This window comes from Arvicanthis niloticus, chromosome 6 (assembly GCF_011762505.2).
Source record: "Arvicanthis niloticus isolate mArvNil1 chromosome 6, mArvNil1.pat.X, whole genome shotgun sequence".
Taxonomy (NCBI): domain Eukaryota; kingdom Metazoa; phylum Chordata; class Mammalia; order Rodentia; family Muridae; genus Arvicanthis; species Arvicanthis niloticus.
Genome location: NC_047663.1, coordinates 62,746,923 through 62,766,476, shown reverse-complemented (window position 1 = coordinate 62,766,476; position 19,554 = coordinate 62,746,923). Strand labels below are relative to the sequence as shown.

At 43.3% G+C, this 19,554-nt stretch overlaps 1 protein-coding gene and 1 pseudogene across 5 annotated transcripts; both read left to right on the top strand.

Moving 5' to 3' along the window:
• The first annotated feature begins 3,772 nt into the window (after positions 1-3,772).
• On the top strand, positions 3,773-6,448 carry LOC117710305 (olfactory receptor 2W3-like; annotated as a pseudogene).
• A 5,781-nt stretch (positions 6,449-12,229) lies between these two features.
• Positions 12,230-18,650, top strand: LOC117711405 (olfactory receptor 2W3-like). Of its 5 annotated transcripts, XM_076936759.1 has the most exons (4): positions 12,230-12,554; positions 13,151-13,388; positions 15,712-15,879; positions 16,958-18,650. In XM_076936759.1, exons 3-4 carry the CDS (start codon positions 15,870-15,872, stop codon positions 17,950-17,952), a joined length of 1,005 nt encoding a protein of 334 aa, XP_076792874.1. In that variant the 5' UTR covers positions 12,230-12,554; positions 13,151-13,388; positions 15,712-15,869; the 3' UTR covers positions 17,953-18,650. The 5 variants fall into 5 exon arrangements, with proteins under 5 accessions (XP_076792874.1, XP_076792875.1, XP_076792876.1 ...); XM_076936760.1 differs by lacking the exon at positions 13,151-13,388; XM_076936761.1 differs by lacking the exon at positions 13,151-13,388 and having other exon boundaries at positions 15,709-15,879.
• The last annotated feature ends 904 nt before the right edge of the window (positions 18,651-19,554 follow it).

Below are 19,554 nucleotides of genomic sequence, written 5' to 3'. Positions count from 1 at the left end.
CAACAACAACAACAACAACAACAACAACCAGAGAATGGAACTGTCTATGGCAGTCAAACATTTGAGACTTCTTAGCAGCAATTTAATATTGCCCATATTTTGGGGATTTTTTGTAATTGTCAAGGACAAGAGACTGTGGAACGGGCCCATGGAACTTTAAAACAGTATCTTCATAATATAAAAAAGGGGGAGATATATCCCTGTACAGCATAAATTTATTTCAATTATGTTCTTTTTATTTTTTATTTTAAATTATCTTAATGAAAATTTGGATGCCAAGGAACTTTCTGCTGAGTGTCTATGGCACTCTACAACTAGGCACACTTATGCACAGGTGAAAGGGAAGGATCCACTTAGTGGCATAAGGCAATGATCCCAATCAGGTATTAAATATGGGGAAGAGGGCATGTTTGTGTTTTGTTTCTGCAGGATGCTGAAGGAGCATGTCCCTTGGTGACTGCCAGAGGGACAGGTGAGACATGCTAATGCCAGGACAAAAAATGATGCTGACCTGTGAGCTTGCTGAGTGCCCTGACAATGGTGACTGGGAAGCTGTATTGGACATATGTTCCTGACCCACCATTGCTTACCTATACCCCTGATGAGACAAGCTGCCTTGCCTCAAGATTTTATACCTTGTGGAACAGAGAATCAAAAGGAGAAGTTATAATGCCTCTTGTACTGTTATTAAATGTGACCAGTTACTCAGACTCAATCATGAACTGGTCTAGAAATCAATTCAATATTGGAAATAACAGTCTTAATTTGGAAGCCTGGTTCTGGACATTTTCAGAGACATATATGGAAATAAGCTGCAGTTCTCTATGATGTTATGTTAGCAAGAGATAAAGTTGGGAAAGGATCTGAATTTCAAACAGGTGTTAGCACATATGTTAAGGCACTTTTAATTGTCAAGTTAAAATATGTTTGTTTCTTCTATAGATGCAGAGCTGATAGCTTGCGCTCGGGCGTGTGTCCTCTTAGGTGGAGTTGTGGTAATTTGAGTTTACTCCATGCTGCACTGGGCAGACACTGTGGGGCTCTGCCCAGGCATGGAGAGGTCTCAGCCTGAAGTCCGTGGGGGTAGGGCTCCTGAATGGGGGTCTTCAAGCCAAGGCAGTTGACCCAGAAGCTGGTGGTCTTAGTCCTTGGGCTCCTAGCTGCCATTGGGGTGCTGTGGAAGAACTGAGACACGAGGGCATATGGGCTGGACCTGCCTGCAGCAGAGAGAAATGAGAGAGAGAGAGAGAGAGAGAGAGAGAGAGAGAGAGAGAGAGAGAGACCCTGACAGCATCTCATGGGTTACTCTTGGTTACTGTACTGGCTTGGCTGGCTCGGCTAGCTTGGTTGAGTTGGCAGGTCCTCGTGGCGGGAACCTAGAGAAGTCTTCTAGTGGGAGATTAAACGACAGCTTGGTAATGGAAGGCCTCCTCCACAGTTCTCCATGGCAGGCCCCCAAAACATGAGGAAGTCCATGGTTTAAAAAGTTTATTGTCATGGCAGAAAGTGGATGAATCTGGCTGCATCCCACTGGACCTCAGAGCAGACCTGAGCTAAATAGGGAGGGAGGAGGGAAGAGGTTCCGCTTAAGAAAGGAATTAAGAAAGGAATGCTTAATTGGCTATGAGCTCTGGCCTTTAGGTATCTCAATAATATGGAAATCTCTCTAGGGCCTGAGGCCTGTAGTCACTCCCTCTACCTGTGGAGGAGCTGTAGGGGCATTGCCCTATGTGACTGAAAGGCTCAGATCAATGGAGGTCTTGACCACCTGTCAGGAACTTGTAGTCTGAGAGCCTGGGCGAAATGTATGCTGTCCCTTGTAGGGTCTCTGGCCATTTCTAGCCAGTGTTCTACCAGAAACCAAGCTATCCTTTCATGGTCCCACAGTATTTAATGTAAGTTTCATTGATTGTACACCTTCTAGTTGTGTTTGTGTTTTGAAATCTGGCAAGTCATTTATGGAAGTCTATCAACCAGCTTTTGTGAGCATCACAGAACCTTGGTATTCTAAAAATAGCTTGCAAGTACTAGAAGAAATGAGTCAGGCTTCAAATAGAAGCACGAGGGGAGTGGGCTTGATTATTGCTGGTATAACAGCTTTGATTACATTAATTGCTAGCACCACTGCTTCGGCAATTGCTGTGACAAAAGAAATTAAGACAGCTCTTTTGTTAATCATTTATCAAAAATGTTAATAATGTTGAATATGCAAGAGGATTTATATAGGCATTTAAAAGAACTGATTGATGCTCTTTATCCTATTCAAATTATTGGAAGGAGGTGCAGATTTTAAGGCTAAGGAGACATCTCCAGTGTCATGCCAAATACCATTGGATTCGTGTTAGTTTTAAAATTTACTGTGGTAGTCATTATAATTAGAAAGAAGATTAAAGATACTTTCAGTGCATTTGGCATAATTCTAGCAACTCTCTGGATGTTTTAATGATACATAGTGAGCTTATGAATTTCAAGAATGCTGCTCTGCTGAGTGTTGATGTGGTAGATACTGCTGATAAAATTACCAATGGCCTGAGGTCAGTATTTCTATTTTGGTCAAGCTTCAAGAATGGCATAGATGGCATGATCCTTCTAGCTCTTTTTGTCCTGGGAATACTTTTCTTCCTGTCAATCATGTTAAAGCTTGTCTTTAACAACATCAACATGTTGGCAGCCAAAGTATATGGCTTGAACATGAAAATGGAACCCCAGACAGAGTTATTAAATAAACAGGCTGGCAAGCCAAGGATGAGTAAGAGTCTGCATAGAGCCTTACCAACCTTAGGCACAAGTATATTGCTTTGGATAATGCATATTCCATGATGGGTAAGGAAGGCATTCTTGTCAGAAAGACCTAAGACAGTCTCAGTCTTGTTAATGAAAAAAAGTAGAAAAGGTGGAGAGCCTCTGGGGCTGCTTGGTAAGAATCTGACATGGGACAAGGACAAGAAAATGGGCTGCTTGGCAGGAATATGACATTGGCCAAGGACAAGGAAGTAGGCTTCAGGCAAGAATTGGACATTAGGCTAGAACAAAGAAGTAATGTCAGGTAGGAATCTGAATATTAGGCTGGAACAAAGAAGTAATTTCAGACCAGAAACTAAATTTTAGGCTAGAACAAGGATGTAGGCTTCAGACATGAAAATTACTTTGGGCTAAGCCAGGGAAGTAGGCTCAGATACTTTGATCATCCTGATAAGCCCTTAGAAACAGTGATCATGGGAGTGTTCACATAATTGGGTTTAATGCCTTGCTTGCTCTTTGACAATTTGTGTTTATTGTCTTGTTTGTTCCTTGACTATTTGCATCTATTGTATTGCTAGACCCTCAACCTAGAACTGACCTTACTACATGCATGTAATTAAAATGGTATAAAGGCAAAAAAGAAGGAGGGGGATGGGTAGGGGGTTTTAGGGTTGGGAAATGGGGAAAGGGGATGACATCTGTATTGTAAATAAAAAATATCCAATAACAAATTTTTAAAAAGGCAGAGTTGGAGCAGAGACTGAAGGAAATTACCAACTGGCACAACTCAAAACCAATCCCATAGGCAAGCACCAATCCCTGACATTATTAATAATATGCTGTTATACTTGCAAAATGGAACTTAACAAAACTGTCCTCCGAGAGGCTCTACCCAGCAGCAGACTGAAACAGATTCAGATACCCACAAGCAAACTTTAATGGAGGTCAGGGACACTTATGGAAGAGTTGGGAGGACTGAAGGCCCTGAAGTAGATGGGAACCCACAGGACAACCAACAGAGTCAACAAACATGGTCCCCTGGGAGCTCTCAGAGTCTAAGCTACCAGCCAAGAAACAGAAATGGTCTGGAAGTAGGTCCTTGGCACATGTGTAGCAGACATGCAGCTCAATCTTTATGGCTGCCTTGTCTGGCCTCAGTGGGAGAGGATGTGCCTAATCTAGCAGAGACTTGATGTGTCAGAGTGGGAGTTTACCCACAGTTGCCCCACCCTTTCAGAGGATAAGGGGAGGGAGACTCTGTGAGGGTTGGACTAGGAGGGGAATAGTGTTTAAGAAGTTAATTAATTAATTACTTAATTAATAAAAAGATCTATTGATTAGCTGCCAGCCTGATGAACAATCTTTGAGACAGATTTGAGATTGCCCTGAGAAATGAGGAGAGAGAAGGATTTTTACAAGGGAAACCAAAAGACCTCCACTATCTGTGCAAGCAAAACTGCCCTTTTCTCACAAGTGAAGTGACCCCCAGACAATCTTTGGGTATCTTAATAAGCAAGTTACAGAAGCCAAAGAAGCAGTTAGCCATATGATAACAAGTTAAGTAGTCACAACTCTCCATTTTTGGGTGGGGGTCTGAGTCAGGGATATTGGGACCTTATCTCCCAGGGACTGGGGTCAGAAACAAATAGCTAGTGGGCACCAAGACGGATGCCTGGCATGAAATGGAGTAACTTTAACAATCACAATGGCAAGAACTTGTCCCAAAGAGTTAAAAGTATACTTATTTCCTCAAATTTGGAAATGTGTTTTCATATTCAAAAGATATGGCAGGAGCAGATAGTTTTGTTTGAAGTTGAAGCCAACCTTGCTTGAATATACAGTGTATTACTGAACACCTTTGGACTTTGTACAAAAACCATATGCAGAACCCTTATTTCAGAAGATGGTGCAAGCATATTGTTTGTGGACTTCATCTGTTCTTTTTCTTTATAAAATATTTTTATTTTTATTTTTGGCCAATATTTTTATTCATTGAAAACTTATTTTCAGGTTTTCTGCTGTATTTTGACAGAATTTCTGATAATCTAGTGAGAAGTATTTTATCCACTTCTTTAACCCTGTAAACTATGCACAAATGGATCATTTTTACCAGAAAGTATCAAAGTATCATTAGCAATACTGATTTAACCTGCTGGGCGGTGGTGGCACACCCCTTTAATCCTAGCACTTGGGAGGCAGAGGCAGGCAGATTTCTGAGTTCAAGGCCAGCCTGGTCTACAGAGTGAGTTCCAAGACAGCCAGGGCTATACAGAGAAACCCTGTCTCAAAAAAAAAAAAAAAAAAAAAAGCCAATACTGATTTAACCTCTCTCTCTCTCTCTCACACACACACACACACACACACACACACACACACACACACACATATATATATATATATATATATATATATATATATATATATATATATATATATATATACATATATATGGCCTTGGACGAGGTAAGTCCATTTAACCTGCACCATCAGTCACGTAACACACAGGTAGAGGGCGTGATTAGCAGGTCTCCACCTCCAGAGATTAAAATATTAATGAGTTATCTAAAGGTCTGGGGGCGTAGCTAATTAAGTTATTCCCTCCCCTTTTCCCCCTTCTATGAAAGTCAGGCTTCCCTGGCTTTTGGGGGAAGCGTGTACCATCTACACCCACTCACCACTCCATGAACAATAAAAGCTTTGGAAAACCAGACTCCATGTGTCGCCTGGGCCTTCCTGCACCTGCCGCCAGATTCCCAGCCTTGGAACCCTGAACCTTCTTGAGGCAGCCGTCCCTTCTCCCCTCCCCCCCCCCCGCCCCCGCACAGTGGCTGCATGAATGTGGGACCCTCCGCCCGGGACCCTGCTGGACCGCCGTGAAACCCCGCCGCTGGACTCCCCCACCCCCACCCCCACCCCCGCCGAAGTTTTTTTCATATATGTATATATATATTGTTTCCCATCTTCTTAAGGTACAGTAGAAATGGACACAGCCAATGACAGCACCTTCAGCAATTTCATCCTTATAGGCTTCTCTGACTGGCCCCAGATGGAGAGGGTTCTCTTCACTGTCATCCTACCCGCCCTCCTCCTGACCCTGCTGGGCACCAGCAGCAGCATTTTGGTGTCCAGGCTGGACCTGCATCTGCACACCCCATATACTACTCTCTCATACACCTGTGTTTCCTGGACCTCAGCTTCACCAGCAGCTCCATCCCACAGCTGCTCTATAACCTTAGGGAGCCAGACAAGACCATCAGCTATGTGGGCTGTGCTCTGCAGCTGGTCCTGTAACTGGTCTTGGGGGATGTGGACACCCTTGTTGTTACCTTGCAGTGGGTATTGCATGGTAGACCACTTTCTCTGTGAAATGCCAGCACTCATCAGGATGGTCTGTACCAACGCAGATGTCATTGAAGACATTGCCTTCATCTTGCAATAGGTATTGTGCTGTCCACTCTGCTGTTCAAGCTGGTTCTTAATTCTATATCATGTTACATATGCAGTCATCCTCAGGAAGGCACAACATCTTTAATACCAGTGTCTCGCACTTCGCTGTGGTCTCTCTTTTCTATGGAAATATCATCTACGTGTACATGCAGCCGGGAAACAGCTCCTCCCAGGACCAGGACAAGTTCCTCACCCTCTTCTACAACATTGTCACCCTCTCCTCAACCCTCTGATCTACACACTCAGGAACAGGAGGTGAAGGGGGGAGCTCAGGTGGCTGATTTGGGGGAAATGTAAGTTTAATAAAGAAATTATAATCAAAGGCAAAGTTGGAACCTCTCAAAAGGTTAAAACCTTACAGAAATTCAGGATGGTTAGCTGTGTCCCATACCACTAGCTCCTGTCACAATGGGAGCAGAATTCACTACAGACTTTTAGACCATTTTGTTTTCTTATGTGAGAATGAATTGCAATGGAGTGTGTGAGTTCTAGGATGCCAAAGCCGCATGTATAGATTTCAGGTCAGCTGACCATTCCTGATGCTCAAAAGCCAACAGCTAGTGTTGAGGAAGGCTGGGAATGAGGTCTGTGCTGTGTTCTTAAGTCAGTCTGGGAAGGAGATTGAGTCACTGACTGAGAGGAATGGGATTTCCTTGACACAGACTCTCTGAGCATTTAGCTTTCACCTACAGCACGGTGTGTAGGTCTGGGATGTACAATCCGGGCAAGAAACAGTCAACATGAGCAAGAGCTTTCTGTCACTCAGCCTAAGCTAAACTCTACACCAAGATCTTAATTTAGCATGATGGGCCTACTAGACCTTCCCACCCACTTCCTCATGCAATTAAACTTTAATTCCTTTTAATTACAGTTGTTCATTTATTGGGGTACACATGCTATGGCTCATGTGTGGAGATCAGAAGACAGCTTGAGTGGGAGTTTGTGCTTTCCTTCAACCTTGTCGGTTCTCGGGATTGAACTCAGATCATCAGAAATGGCCATAAAACAATGTATTTATGGAGCCATCTCACCAGCCATGGAGAGACTTTTCTGTTCCAGGAAGTGTTTTCAATGTAGAATCAAACATCCAATCAGACTACAGATTACTGAATCTGTGAAAGGTATCTGCTTCAGTGTGTTCTGGGGACTACGAATGTCAAAGATAAAGTTGCCACTCAACAATACATGGCAAATAGAGACATGTCAGGGGATAGCCATGAGACAGGGAAGACTTGACAGGTATGTCCAGAGAATATCTTTGAGGTGACATTTCATCTGTGTGATAAAAACAAAGACCCCGGACATCTCTCTTGTAGCAGGGAAGTTCATATTTCTTAATGCCAGAGTGATCTTGGACACTTTAAAGACTGAGAAAATAGGAATACTCTAAGAGAGAGTAGCCGCTACTGGACAGGAGGGTCATGTGCAAAATGCTGGAGAGTGGGTTCTTCAAGTACAAGTGCAGGATATTATAGCAAAAAATAATTTCCATAATGTGTGTCTGTTTTCCAGAGCTCTCCCTGCTGCTTGCAAGAGGATACAATGGATGCTACAGGTCAAAGATACAAACACAGAGGTTACTCAAGAAGGGGAGAGAAAGGGGAGAGGAGAGGCCTATGGGAATGTGCTCGGTATGCAGTATTTACACGTACAAACACTTAAGGCATAAGGAAAATGATGGAGGAGATGTGAGAGAGCGTTGCATTTGTGGAGATTGTGTCCTGTTTGCTCAGCAGCCTCTTTTTCTTTTCTACATTGTAGGAACTGGTTACTAGCTGAAGTGTGGGAGATGCCAATCATGACATGGGGCAGATTGGGGGTTTGAAGAAAGGCCAACATATTCTTCACTAAGAACGAAACTTTCTTTGGACTTGTTTTGTTCTGATTTTTATTCTTTGTTTTTGCTACTTTTCTCTGTCCTTTCAGCATTTGGGGAAATGAACTCAAATGGAACCTTTCTATTTGCTCTGCCAATTTCTCTCTGCAGGTGTAAACAGTGCAGTCTTTGGAGTCAAGAGATTTACAAATGCATGTTTGAGAACACAAATATATATCCCTATTTATGGCTTGGAAATAGGAGATTGTGTAAGTGTGGTTTGCAAATGACATACCAAGGGACTCAGAAATTCTAGGGCAGACTGATGTTTGTGCCAAAGATACTTGCAGAGGCCAGATACATAGTTTAGTTAGTAGACTGCTTGCCTAGAATGTGCAGACCTAATGTAATAAATGCCTGTTATCCTATCTCTGAAGAGTGGAGACAGAAGGTCACAATTGGCTCCATAGTGAGTTCAAACCCAGCACAGAACAATGAGACTCTCCCTCAAAAAAAGAGTGAGGAACAATAGAGAGATATCTCAACAGCTGAGAATACTTATTGCTCTTGCAGAATACTTGGGTTCAATTCCCAGCACCCATATAGTGGTTCACAGTGGTGTGTAATTTCAGTCCAAAGGCCTCTGTAGGAATAAGACACAAAAATGATACACAGACACACATGCAGACAAAACAGACATACATATACATTTAAAAATATGTTGAAAGGTATACATGTTTGTAGTTTTTGACACCATAATGGAGAAATGGAGCCAAAGTGCACCAGCTGATGCCAGACTGTGCTGCAAGACAGCAAGTTATAGTTATGTTTAGCTTTAAATAAAAATCCAAAAATATGTTTTTTGTTTGGTTTGGTGTTTGTTTACCTACAAGTTCATTTGTTTTGAGGCAGGATCTCATGTCACTTAGGATGGATTCAACCCCAATTTGTAGTGGAGAATGGTCCTGAACTTTTGATCTTTCCACTTTTACCTCCCAAGTCCTGAGATTACTGGTGTATGTCATCATGCCTGGCTAAAAATGAAGACTCTGAATATTGCAAATAACAATTGTGGACTTTTAAAGAAGAATGAAGAGCCTCAGCTCTTAGGGAAGTGATTATATTTCAGAAAGTTATTCTGTGCTGTTTCTTATCTCCTCAGGAAAATTTTATTCATGTGAATAACATCTATTTTCCATATACTAATTCTCATAAAATTATAAAGCCATCAAGAGTATTTAAAGAATGAATAGAGGGATTCAGCAGTTAAGGTCACTAATCACTCTTCCAGAGGACCCAGGTTCAATTCCAAGCACCCACATGGAAGCTCACAATAATCTGTTGAATTTAGGGAATCTGACACCCTCTTCTGGTCTCTTCAGAATCCAAGCAAGTACATAGTACATGGAAACACATCAACCATACTTGTAAAATAAAAGAATAAATAAACAAAACATAACCAGGAAGTGATAAAACCTAGTAGAACATATAAAAAACTTGACTGTTGAAACTATTTTTATTGCTTCCTGTCACATCGCCTTCACACTATTTTGAGAATTAGGTACTCTCTTATCTATAAAGAATAATTGTAAAGTTACACTATGTAGCCAGACTTTGGCTACTTTGTGAGTTCTTTTTTTCTTTCACTCTTCTCCACCCCTTCCTTCCTCCCTTTCAACCCTGTAACACTAGATAGGAGGGGAAAAGGATAGAGGGGAAGGGGTGACAATATCATTAGAGGATTTCCTGATGATTAGGGAGGTTGAGTTCTTTGGGGTAAGTTTGAGCTTCACTGTCAGGATATCTAATTTCTTCTTTTCATCTCTTTGTACATGACTACTACTTGAAAAACTGCAACAGACTTCAACCAACCACCAACTGGCCAACCGGCCCCTTCTATCGGGACCCTAGCATACATATATCCTCTGAAAATTTCCCAGAATTCTAAATGTCGCACAGATGTAGAAACTCTACAGTGGCAAAACTACGCCCCTGCTAGAGCATGAGGCAAATCATAGTCACCTGCTGGGAAACAGCCCCATATCACCAAACCTGATTGAAAAAAAAAACATATCCCCATAATATTTCTGTGTTTTTCAAAGAAACCAAAATTCTCTTTAAACCCCCAACATTAGATTTCTTTGTCCTGAGCTATAAATCTCAAGTTGTGTCTATAAATATCAATGCCTGTATTTCTAGTAGACTAGATGAGTTCTTTACAGAAATAATTTCACAAATATTTTCCTCTCCTCCAGCCTCACTCTCCTGAATCAAGTCACAACTTTAATACCTGAATTACCTAAATAGACCAGTTTTCTTAGCACATTGGAAAGGCCCAGAATCAATAACTTTAGGGAAGATGGCTTGTGGCACTGGCCTACCCACTAGAGTCACTTGGAGTGACAGCTCCTACTTACAGCATCCCACAGGTAGAGAAACTTGAGGCAGTAGAATTTGATAAATTTGTCCTCTGTGGACATCCTTGCAGCCATCTTGAGCCATATACCCTGACAAGAGATTTGATTACAATAGCATATAACAGCTGAGCACACTCTGATAACATCTTGTTTTAGGATGTTATCAGAGTGTGCCAGCATCTTCCCTTGGGTGTGTGAGACTTAAAGCTGTGATTTAGAGCCAGACTTAAGGGCATGACTTAGAGATCAGATTTAGAGATAAGACCTAAGGGTGTGACTTAAGGGCATGACTTAAGGGCGTGGCTTAGATGTGAGACATATAAAAGGCGAGAGGCAGACAGAAGAGTTCAGTACAATTTGAAGTAGGAATTAGGCATTGAGGAAGAAGACACTTGGACTAGAGAATTTGGAAGAAGAATTATTAGTTATTAGGCACTTGGCACTTGGAGGAAGAACAGAGAATTAAGCACTAGACATTAGGCACTTGGCACTTGGAAGAAGTAACCTGGAACTTGGAGGCACTAGGGACGAGGAACTAGGAACTAGGAACTCAAGAATTGGGACTTGGACTAGGAAGAGAGACTGAAGAATAAACGGGATTGAATCACACTCTGTCTTGTCTCTATTCTTCGAGTCCATCCTCACTCTCTCTCTTGCTGAACCCCGACCTGCAGACCGGAGCAGCTTGGGGCAGAGCGGGCTCTAACAACTTAGCCCCCAAGGCTTTTGGCAGTGCGGGATCTAACATTGATAGAGCAGTCCACAACATTTTTGGCCCCCAAGTGTGGGGCAACTCGGCTGTAAGAGTCCTCTATCCCCCATCAGCCCCTCAGCTTGTGACTGGGTTTTTTTTCACTCTGTTCTACTGCACATGAAGGAGGAAAGGGTGTAGACAACCCACATGTGTGCAAATACTCACCTGGGGACTCCCCTAGACACACAGTTGCTAGCAGAGATTCTCTGTTGCAGTAACCACATGTTATCTAAAGGGCCTATACTGCCATTTTGATGCATTCCTTAGCCAATGGCCCTATGCCATCTGTTAGTCTCCTGAATTGCCTTGCTGATTTGAAGGACTATTAATTTTTCTATTTAATTTCCCTTCACAGTACTATTAAAACAAGGACACAGGTCTGTGGAGTTATTCAGTGGCTAACACTTGCCTGGCTATATCTATTCACAATACCAGAGAGAAACAATAAATATATGAGGATTGACAAAAAAAAAAAAAAAAAAAAAATCAGGGAGCTCAAGATAATGTTCAGTTTCTGAAGCCAAAATATAAGTCCATATATGTCAACATTTCCCCCAAATTCAATAGTAAAAATAGATAAATAGAAGATCACCTATCAATTCATTAACTGAATCTTCCTGTTAAGCCATTTATTTACTCGTGACATCCTTCTAATGTCTAGAAAACCAGGCTCTTTCTTGACATAAAATGATTGATTAAAGATTTTTTTTTACAAGACTGATTTTCAGTGGATCTTGGGTTTTAAAAGCTGTGTGATCCTCTTCTGGGTCACATCGGTCTAGTTGTTCTTCAAATGATTTTTTTTATTTTAAAGCCACATAGTAATTTTTGTGAACAAGAGAAAGAAGCAAAACAGTCTCTATGTATTCCTGTCTTTTGAGCAGCAGATTTAGTGCCCACTTTTTGCTTGCATGCCATATTAAATTATTTTTCTATCAAGGGACAAATTCTCATGGCCCTCATTTCCTGGTAGGATCTGTGGGGACTGGAACATTAAGGTGACACAGGACAACAACAAAATGAATGTGCTAATGACCCTGGTGGGTTCAGAAGATTGCCCAGAGTGTAGGAATACCGAAGGGATGCTGGATCTGCCTCCCTTGTGGACGCTGATGAACTCAGTCCCCCACTGAACTCTCTCCAGGCTTCACTGGAGAGCACCATCTTTGCACCTGTAGCTTTCTGCTGTGCAAACACTGGGACCTTCAGACAGAGGGTGATGCCAAGGCAGGAATAGGCACCTTGATTTTCTCCATAGCGACTCCAACTGCAGCATCTATGTGTATCTAATGGGGAAGCCACTGCACATCCAGACCTCTGTGGGGCCACTCCTTCTGCACTGAGGAGTACAGTGCACTGGCCACACTCAGGTGTGATGGTGAGTAGGTCCTGATCTCAGGAGCTGATCTCAGGGATCTGCATCTCTCAGCTGGCTTGTTAAACAAAGACAAGCTGGGGCTTAGCTCAGCAGTAGAGGGCTCACCTTCCTTGTCCCAGCTCCTGGTGAGTAGGGAGGTAACTCTGGGATGCTGAGACAGGACAGCAGCAGCAGGGGACACACATTGTGTTGCTGTAAGTGATCTGTCATTTTTATAGGATTAGGTGTAAAAGTGCTGAATGGACACAGAAAACACAAGTTTCCTCGTGTCTTAATATTGAAACTAGAGTTTGTGAGGAAAAGTAAAGCTGACTTTTGTCAGATTAAAAACAGGAAAAGAAAGAAAATGAGATCTGAGGTGTGAATTTTATTTGTGTTTCTCAACCCCACAACAGAAATAAAATATATATTGGCTCCTTGTTGGATGACCTGGTTTCCCTGCTCTGAGGGGTAATTCAGTGTCCTGCACACTGTTATTATACTCAATCTTGGGGGTGGGGGGGGCAAGATCTTTAGTCTTTTAAATGATAAAATAATTTTGTTAAGAAAATTTAATGTTCAAGTAAACTGAAATATTTCCTTCTGAATATTGGCAGCCCCCTAGGATCTGGCAAAATCCCACAGCTTCAACTCCAATCAAATGCAGACATTTCTGAGATGAAGCAGTACACATGGGGACAGGTGACCTCCACTGTCTGACCCATCAGCACCCACAGGTGACATCAGTGTGACACACTGTCTGCTCATGCTCCCAAACACACAAGCTGCAGAGATGCATCACAGGGAAAGGACTCCTCTGTCAGGCGAGCAGCTTTGCTGCTTTCAACACAGTCTGTGAGTGACCATCTTCAGTCTCCGCTTGGCCTTTCTGACACCTCAACCCATGTAGGGAGAACTCACATTTCCAATTTAGTATCTGGTCCTATCCTGTTTCCCTTGGAGCAAGGAAGAGAAATAAGTAAACCCATCCTGTGGTGAGGCCGAGTTAACCCACTGCCTGTTCTGTGTGCAGGCTCAGGCTACCCCAGCCCAGGAAAACTGTGATATGCATGGAAAGGTATCTGTTTTGGTTAATGTCACTGAGACACATAGGGTCCCTTTTATAGATCCTTAGCCTTGTAGATAAAGGAATTCAAAAATGGAACCAGAAGAAAACTCAAGGACAATTTTGTTTTATTGGAGTTTAAGAAACCAAAGGGCAGCAAAGCTAGAGATATCAGAAAGCTGCTTGGAAGAGACAAGAAGGAGAAAGGGAGAAATGGAGGGAGGAGTAAAGGAGGGAGAGAGAGGGAGAGAGAAAAGGAAAGGCAGACAGGATTTTTGCATTAGAGTTTATCAAAACAGCAGGCTCAGCAGTGATGAGCAAGAATGAAATTTGGCAAGTACCAGGAAACAGAAAATAGAGAAAAAAACCCCTAGTCTTTCTGAGCAGGCAGGCCTAGCAGGGAGGGCCTATGGGTAAGCAGCTGTCCTGGGAGAGGGCTCTAGGATCTGGAAGTGCATTTCTCACTGAGGGGACAACTGCTGCATCCTCTTATCTTGTCCTCTGGAGATTGTTGTTTCCTTCCACCTTCAGGCTTGTCTCCCTAGGGGTGAAGTAAGAGTTTTCTCCTTGTCTTCAGAGGTCTCAGCTTTGTCTAGACAAGTGAAGCCCCTGGTGTCTACAGGAAAGGGTGTTATCAACTAAGACATTTGCAAAGGATCTTACGGACTGAGCATGCTATTTGTGTCAGAGGAGGTCACTGTGTCAGTGTTCATATACCTCATGGAGGTGTCCAGATGTCTGAGGCGCCCAAATCTTCATCAGAAAGGATCTCGTCAGCCAGGCAGTGGTGGCACTCGCCTTTAATCACAGCACTTGGGAGGCAGAGGCAGGTGGATTTCTGAGTTTGAGGCCAGCCTGGTCTACAGAGTGAGTTCCAGGACAGCCAGGGCTATACAGAGAAACCCTGTCTCGAAAAACAAACAAACAAACAACAACAACAACAACAAAAACAAACAAAAAAGAAAGGATCTTGTCAGCCATGGCTCAGAACATTTTGATCACAAAGCTGGCACAGACAGGAGTATGCTTCTAATTGGTCTGGGAGGAGCTGGACTCGACTGGCTTTTTTAATTTTCTTTTTTCTCTCTATCAAGATCTATCAGTAGGACAACAGTCCCCCTGCTCTGGACAAGTACTTGCCCAGAGAGCTGAAATCCTGGACCTAAGGCTAAGCACAGCAGGGGAAAGGATGTCCCTCCAGAGTCTGGTTCAGAAAGAGCAAGGGGTGTGCCCTTCCTGGAGCCTTTCAGACAGTAAAGATGTCCTGTACCTGTCAAATACTGGTTTCTCAGAGAAAGGCCAGTGCTAGTGGGTAGGCCCTGTGGAATTGCTGGTAGAGATGGCACTCTGTCTTCAGTTCAGGTCTTACCTTCGTTTGTGCTTTAATATTGTTTTTGTCTTAGGGAGAGAGAAAAAAATCTCTCAGAGAAATCAACAGATCAGTAGAATAAAATCTGACATAGTGCATTATGCAAAAATCTAGGCACTCTTCTTCAGGCCTCACAGAGACACAAACCCCAATGGGACATGAGAGCTAGCTGATTTTTTTTTAAAAGAGCATCAGCAAAGCACCCTCTTAAGATCTGATGCCATGAAGTGTAAGCTCTCCTCTTAGACATGAACATAAAAAGTCACCGAATTTTCCCCAGGAAAGGTCGTTCTGTGTCAGTCAGAAGAATGAACATTAGGAAGGCAGGACAGGTTCCTCCTACACATGAGATTAGTGGGAGCAAAGAGAAAACACTCAATTTTCAATTATGTAAAAGAAACATGTTTCTTTTATTAAAACAACATGTACAGCCTTGAGGTGTGTGTACAGAGAAGTAGGGAACTCTTAAGCACTATGATGTCAACTTACATTGTCATCAAGCATGCATGAATGGGTTAATGTCTCATGCCTTTCTTGGATCCATGATGCATTGGTGCAGTGTATGCAGACCACCTCAGCTTTCCTTTATGCCAAAGAGATTAGGGGATGGAAACTGGTAGAGAAATTGGATTTATTTACACTTTGACCAAGCCTGGGAGAGAAAGAACCTTTCTCTACAGAGGCAAGGGAATGTGCATTTGCTACTTAGCTGTGAGATGGGTCAACCAATCTTCTCCCAGCAGGATTTGACCATGGACTCCAGGCTTTCTCCATTTCTTCTTTTAACTGTCAAGAAGACTCAGTGGGTAAAGGGCCTTGCTGCCAAGCCTGATGACCTGAATCTGATCCCCTAAGCTCACATGATGGAAGAGGAAAACTGATTCCTGAAAGTTTTCCTCATATGTGCAAAGGTGAGCTCACACACACACACACACACACACACACACACACAGAAATGTACACATGTACACACACATGTATGCACACATACATGTAATTAAAACAAAACCTTAACTGGGATTCAATGTTTGTGTAAGAAATGTTTCCTATGTACTTTGGGAGAAAAACAAGCACCATGCAGCTTAGGCAGCAGGCCCAGAAGAGGTCTTCGAGCACATGGTTTCACTGATAACCCATTGTCTCCTAAGCCATTGGTCTATCCAGAAGTCTAAAATTTACTAACTCTTGTGACATTCTCCTATCCAGAAATTCAGAATTCACTGAAAATAACAATCAAAAGAACAGAGTGTGTCTCATGCATCTCAAGCAAACCACAGTTTTTTTTGGTCCAGAGGCTGTGCAGTCCTTCACCTGCGCATTTACGTTCCTCTCTGCTGGGAACAATACTCTAGATGGTTTTTGTTTGTATCAATTTTGATAAACTTAAATGGTTTATAGTAGATTTCTTTATATTTTTCAGTAGATTATAAAATGCATAATATATATACACAGTTTATACATTTGTAAAAAAATTTAAAGATAGTTCTAGGTAACAACAGCCTGTCCTTGAATTACCAAATTTTCAAAAATCTCTAAAAAAAAAAAAAAAAAGGCAGCAAATTTATTTTCAATACATCTGTGTGTGAGTCAACCCACATGGGTTCACATGGGTGAAGTCCACATTTCTCATCAGCTGTGCTGGGCATCTTCAAAGCCTCTTGGTTGATTATGTGGGGCTATGTATTTCATGCTCTTTGTCTTTGGACAGGAGCTTGGAATCGTGAGTCTGGAGAGAATCAAAATCTGGGCCACAGCATAATTCATCTCTGGCTTCATGGAATTCGAGGCAAGACTAGGCAGACACACTAAACAGCAATTGCTGTGTTCAAACCAAGCATGTCCCATTTCTACACATGACAACTGGCTTGACAGATACATAACTCAGTTTGCGTGTCTGTCACTGTTACTGCATCATTGTTGGAACTAAACAAGTAATAAATAACTGACGATCTGTCCTCTGATTACTGTCAGTATTGATGTCTTCCTCAGGTGCAGTAGAGATGGGCATCGCCAACGACAGCGCCTTCAGCCACTTCATCCTTATAGGCTTCTCTGAGCGACCCCAGGTAGAGAGGGTCCTCTTTGCCATCATACTGCCCGCCTACCTCCTGACCCTGCTGGGCAACAGCACCATCATCCTGGTGTCCAGGCTGGACCCGCACCTGCACACTCCCATGTACTTCTTCCTCACACACCTGTCCTTCCTGGACCTCAGCTTCACCAGCAGCTCCATCCCACAGCTGCTCTATAACCTCAGCGGGCCGGACAAGACCATCAGCTATGTGGGCTGTGCTCTGCAGCTGGTCCTGTTCCTGGGCCTGGGGGGTGTGGAGTGCCTGCTGCTGGCTGTCATGGCCTATGACCGCTTTGTGGCGGTCTGCAAGCCCTTGCACTACATGGTCCTCATGAGCCCCAGGCTCTGCATAGGCCTGGTCTCAGTGGCCTGGAGCTGCGGCGTGGCCAACTCCTTGGCTATGTCTCCGGTGACCCTCAGCCTACCCCGCTGTGGGCAACGCAGGGTGGACCACTTCCTCTGTGAGATGCCAGCTCTCATCAGGATGGCCTGTGTCAACACTGCTGCAGTGGAAGGCACTGTCTTCATCCTGGCTATAGGCATCGTGCTGTCACCCCTGGTGTTCATCTTGGTCTCCTATGGCTACATCGTGAGAGCAGTGTTGCGAATCCGCTCGGCTTCAGGGCGGCAGAAGGCTTTCAACACTTGTGGCTCGCACCTCACCGTAGTCTCACTTTTCTATGGAAATATCATCTACATGTACATGCAGCCGGGAAACAGCTCCTCCCAGGACCAGGGCAAGTTCCTCACCCTCTTCTACAACATTGTCACCCCTCTCCTCAACCCTCTGATCTACACACTGAGAAACAAGGAAGTGAAGGGGGCACTCAGGAGACTGCTGCTGGGTAGCCGAGAGACAGGGGAAGTAAGGGCTGGTTTCAGACAGACCAGAGAAAAGCTACCCTGGTGAGGATGGCAATGAATACTGAGAGAATTCAAGTTCTCAGGCAAACAATTTAATGAGAAAGAAAGAAGGCAGAGAAAATGTTCCACAATGATTTGGGGGAAATTCAGGCTGTCCTGAGACAGAGGAAAACACAGGCTTGTCACTGGATTCCCAAAGTGTTCTGGGATTTAGTAGTCATGAGGACAATGTGTGTTTTAAATTTCTTCACTGTGGTTAAATCAGACTTTCCCCTGAAAAATGCAGATTTGACAGTTTGTCCCTAGACTTGTCTAGTGTTATGCTGTACCTGGTGAAATGTGTTTTCCTGGTAAGCTAAGGAAGGGGACAACAGGTACCTTCTGTGCACTTTTTACATTAGGGGCATTAGGGAAGAGTGACCGTGGGTAGCTGGCCTTACAGTTAAGGCATAAGCATCTATGCTCTCTTTTCCCCACGCATGTCCCTATGTTGATATCAGGGGTTTGGGAGAGCAGGCATCCATAGCCTGGATGCCACTTTATGTAAGGCCTTGGGTAGCATTGGCAGTACTGGATCTTACCAACACTAGTGGACAGCTCTCCACTGATTTGCATCCTCTGGGCTTTCTATAATTCTGTGTAAGGTCCCAAATCATGTGCTTTGTGAATGAACTGAACACTGAATGTTTCCCAACTGTTCTACCCCATGATGAGCCACAAATCAATAAAGAGTATTCTCACTCATCTCCCTTGTCAGTGTGACTAGGTTTAGAATCCAGGAGACGGAGGGGCTCCTCAGGGTGGGGCAGTGAGGGTGCTTGTAGAGCATTAACTGAGGGTGAAGACCCACCCTGAATGTGGCTCTGCACCCCAGACGGTTAACAAGACTAAGAAAGAGGGAACAAGCAGGAAGCCACATCTCCCTGCTGGTTCCAGGCTGCTGTGAGGTGAGGAGCAGCTCAACTGGCCTTGCCTTCTTGACAAGAGGGACAGAACCATCATCTGAACCACTCAGCCTCTGGGTGTTACTTCTTCATCAAAGCTAAGTAACTTAGTCAGGACCATGAGTTGGTAACTAACGTAACAGCAAACCTAAGTTCCTACCAACTTGTAACCTGGTGCCAAAGTAGGACAGTCATTTGCTTCTTTTAAATTTCTTTTTGAATACTTTTATTTATCCTCTCTCTTTCTCTCTCTCTCTCTCTCTCTCTCTCTCTCTCTCTCTCTCTCTCTCAGTCACATGCTAGGTGTTTGATTCAGATGAACAAAGTGTCTCTTCATGACCACCATTCAGCATTGACTCCTGCATAGCATGGTTTTTATGTTTCCAATACTCCCACCAAGACTTTTGAGGAATCATATTGGTTCTTTGTCCTTAAGACCCAAACTTTGACTTGACCCACCCCACGCCATATCTGCTGTAAGATTCTGGATAAATGAAAAGCTGACCTATGAGAACAACATGGGGGAGGGGCATTGAGCTTCACTATTTCTTAGGCTTGCTTTCATTTTCTGAGAAAGCCTCCATGTGCACTAAGTTTATGCCAGGCTCTCCTATTGTTGAGTCTCAGCTTTTGTTTGTGGCTGTCCTAACTATGGTGATTCCTACACTAGACTCAGAGCTGAAGACAAAACCAGTTAGAATCTG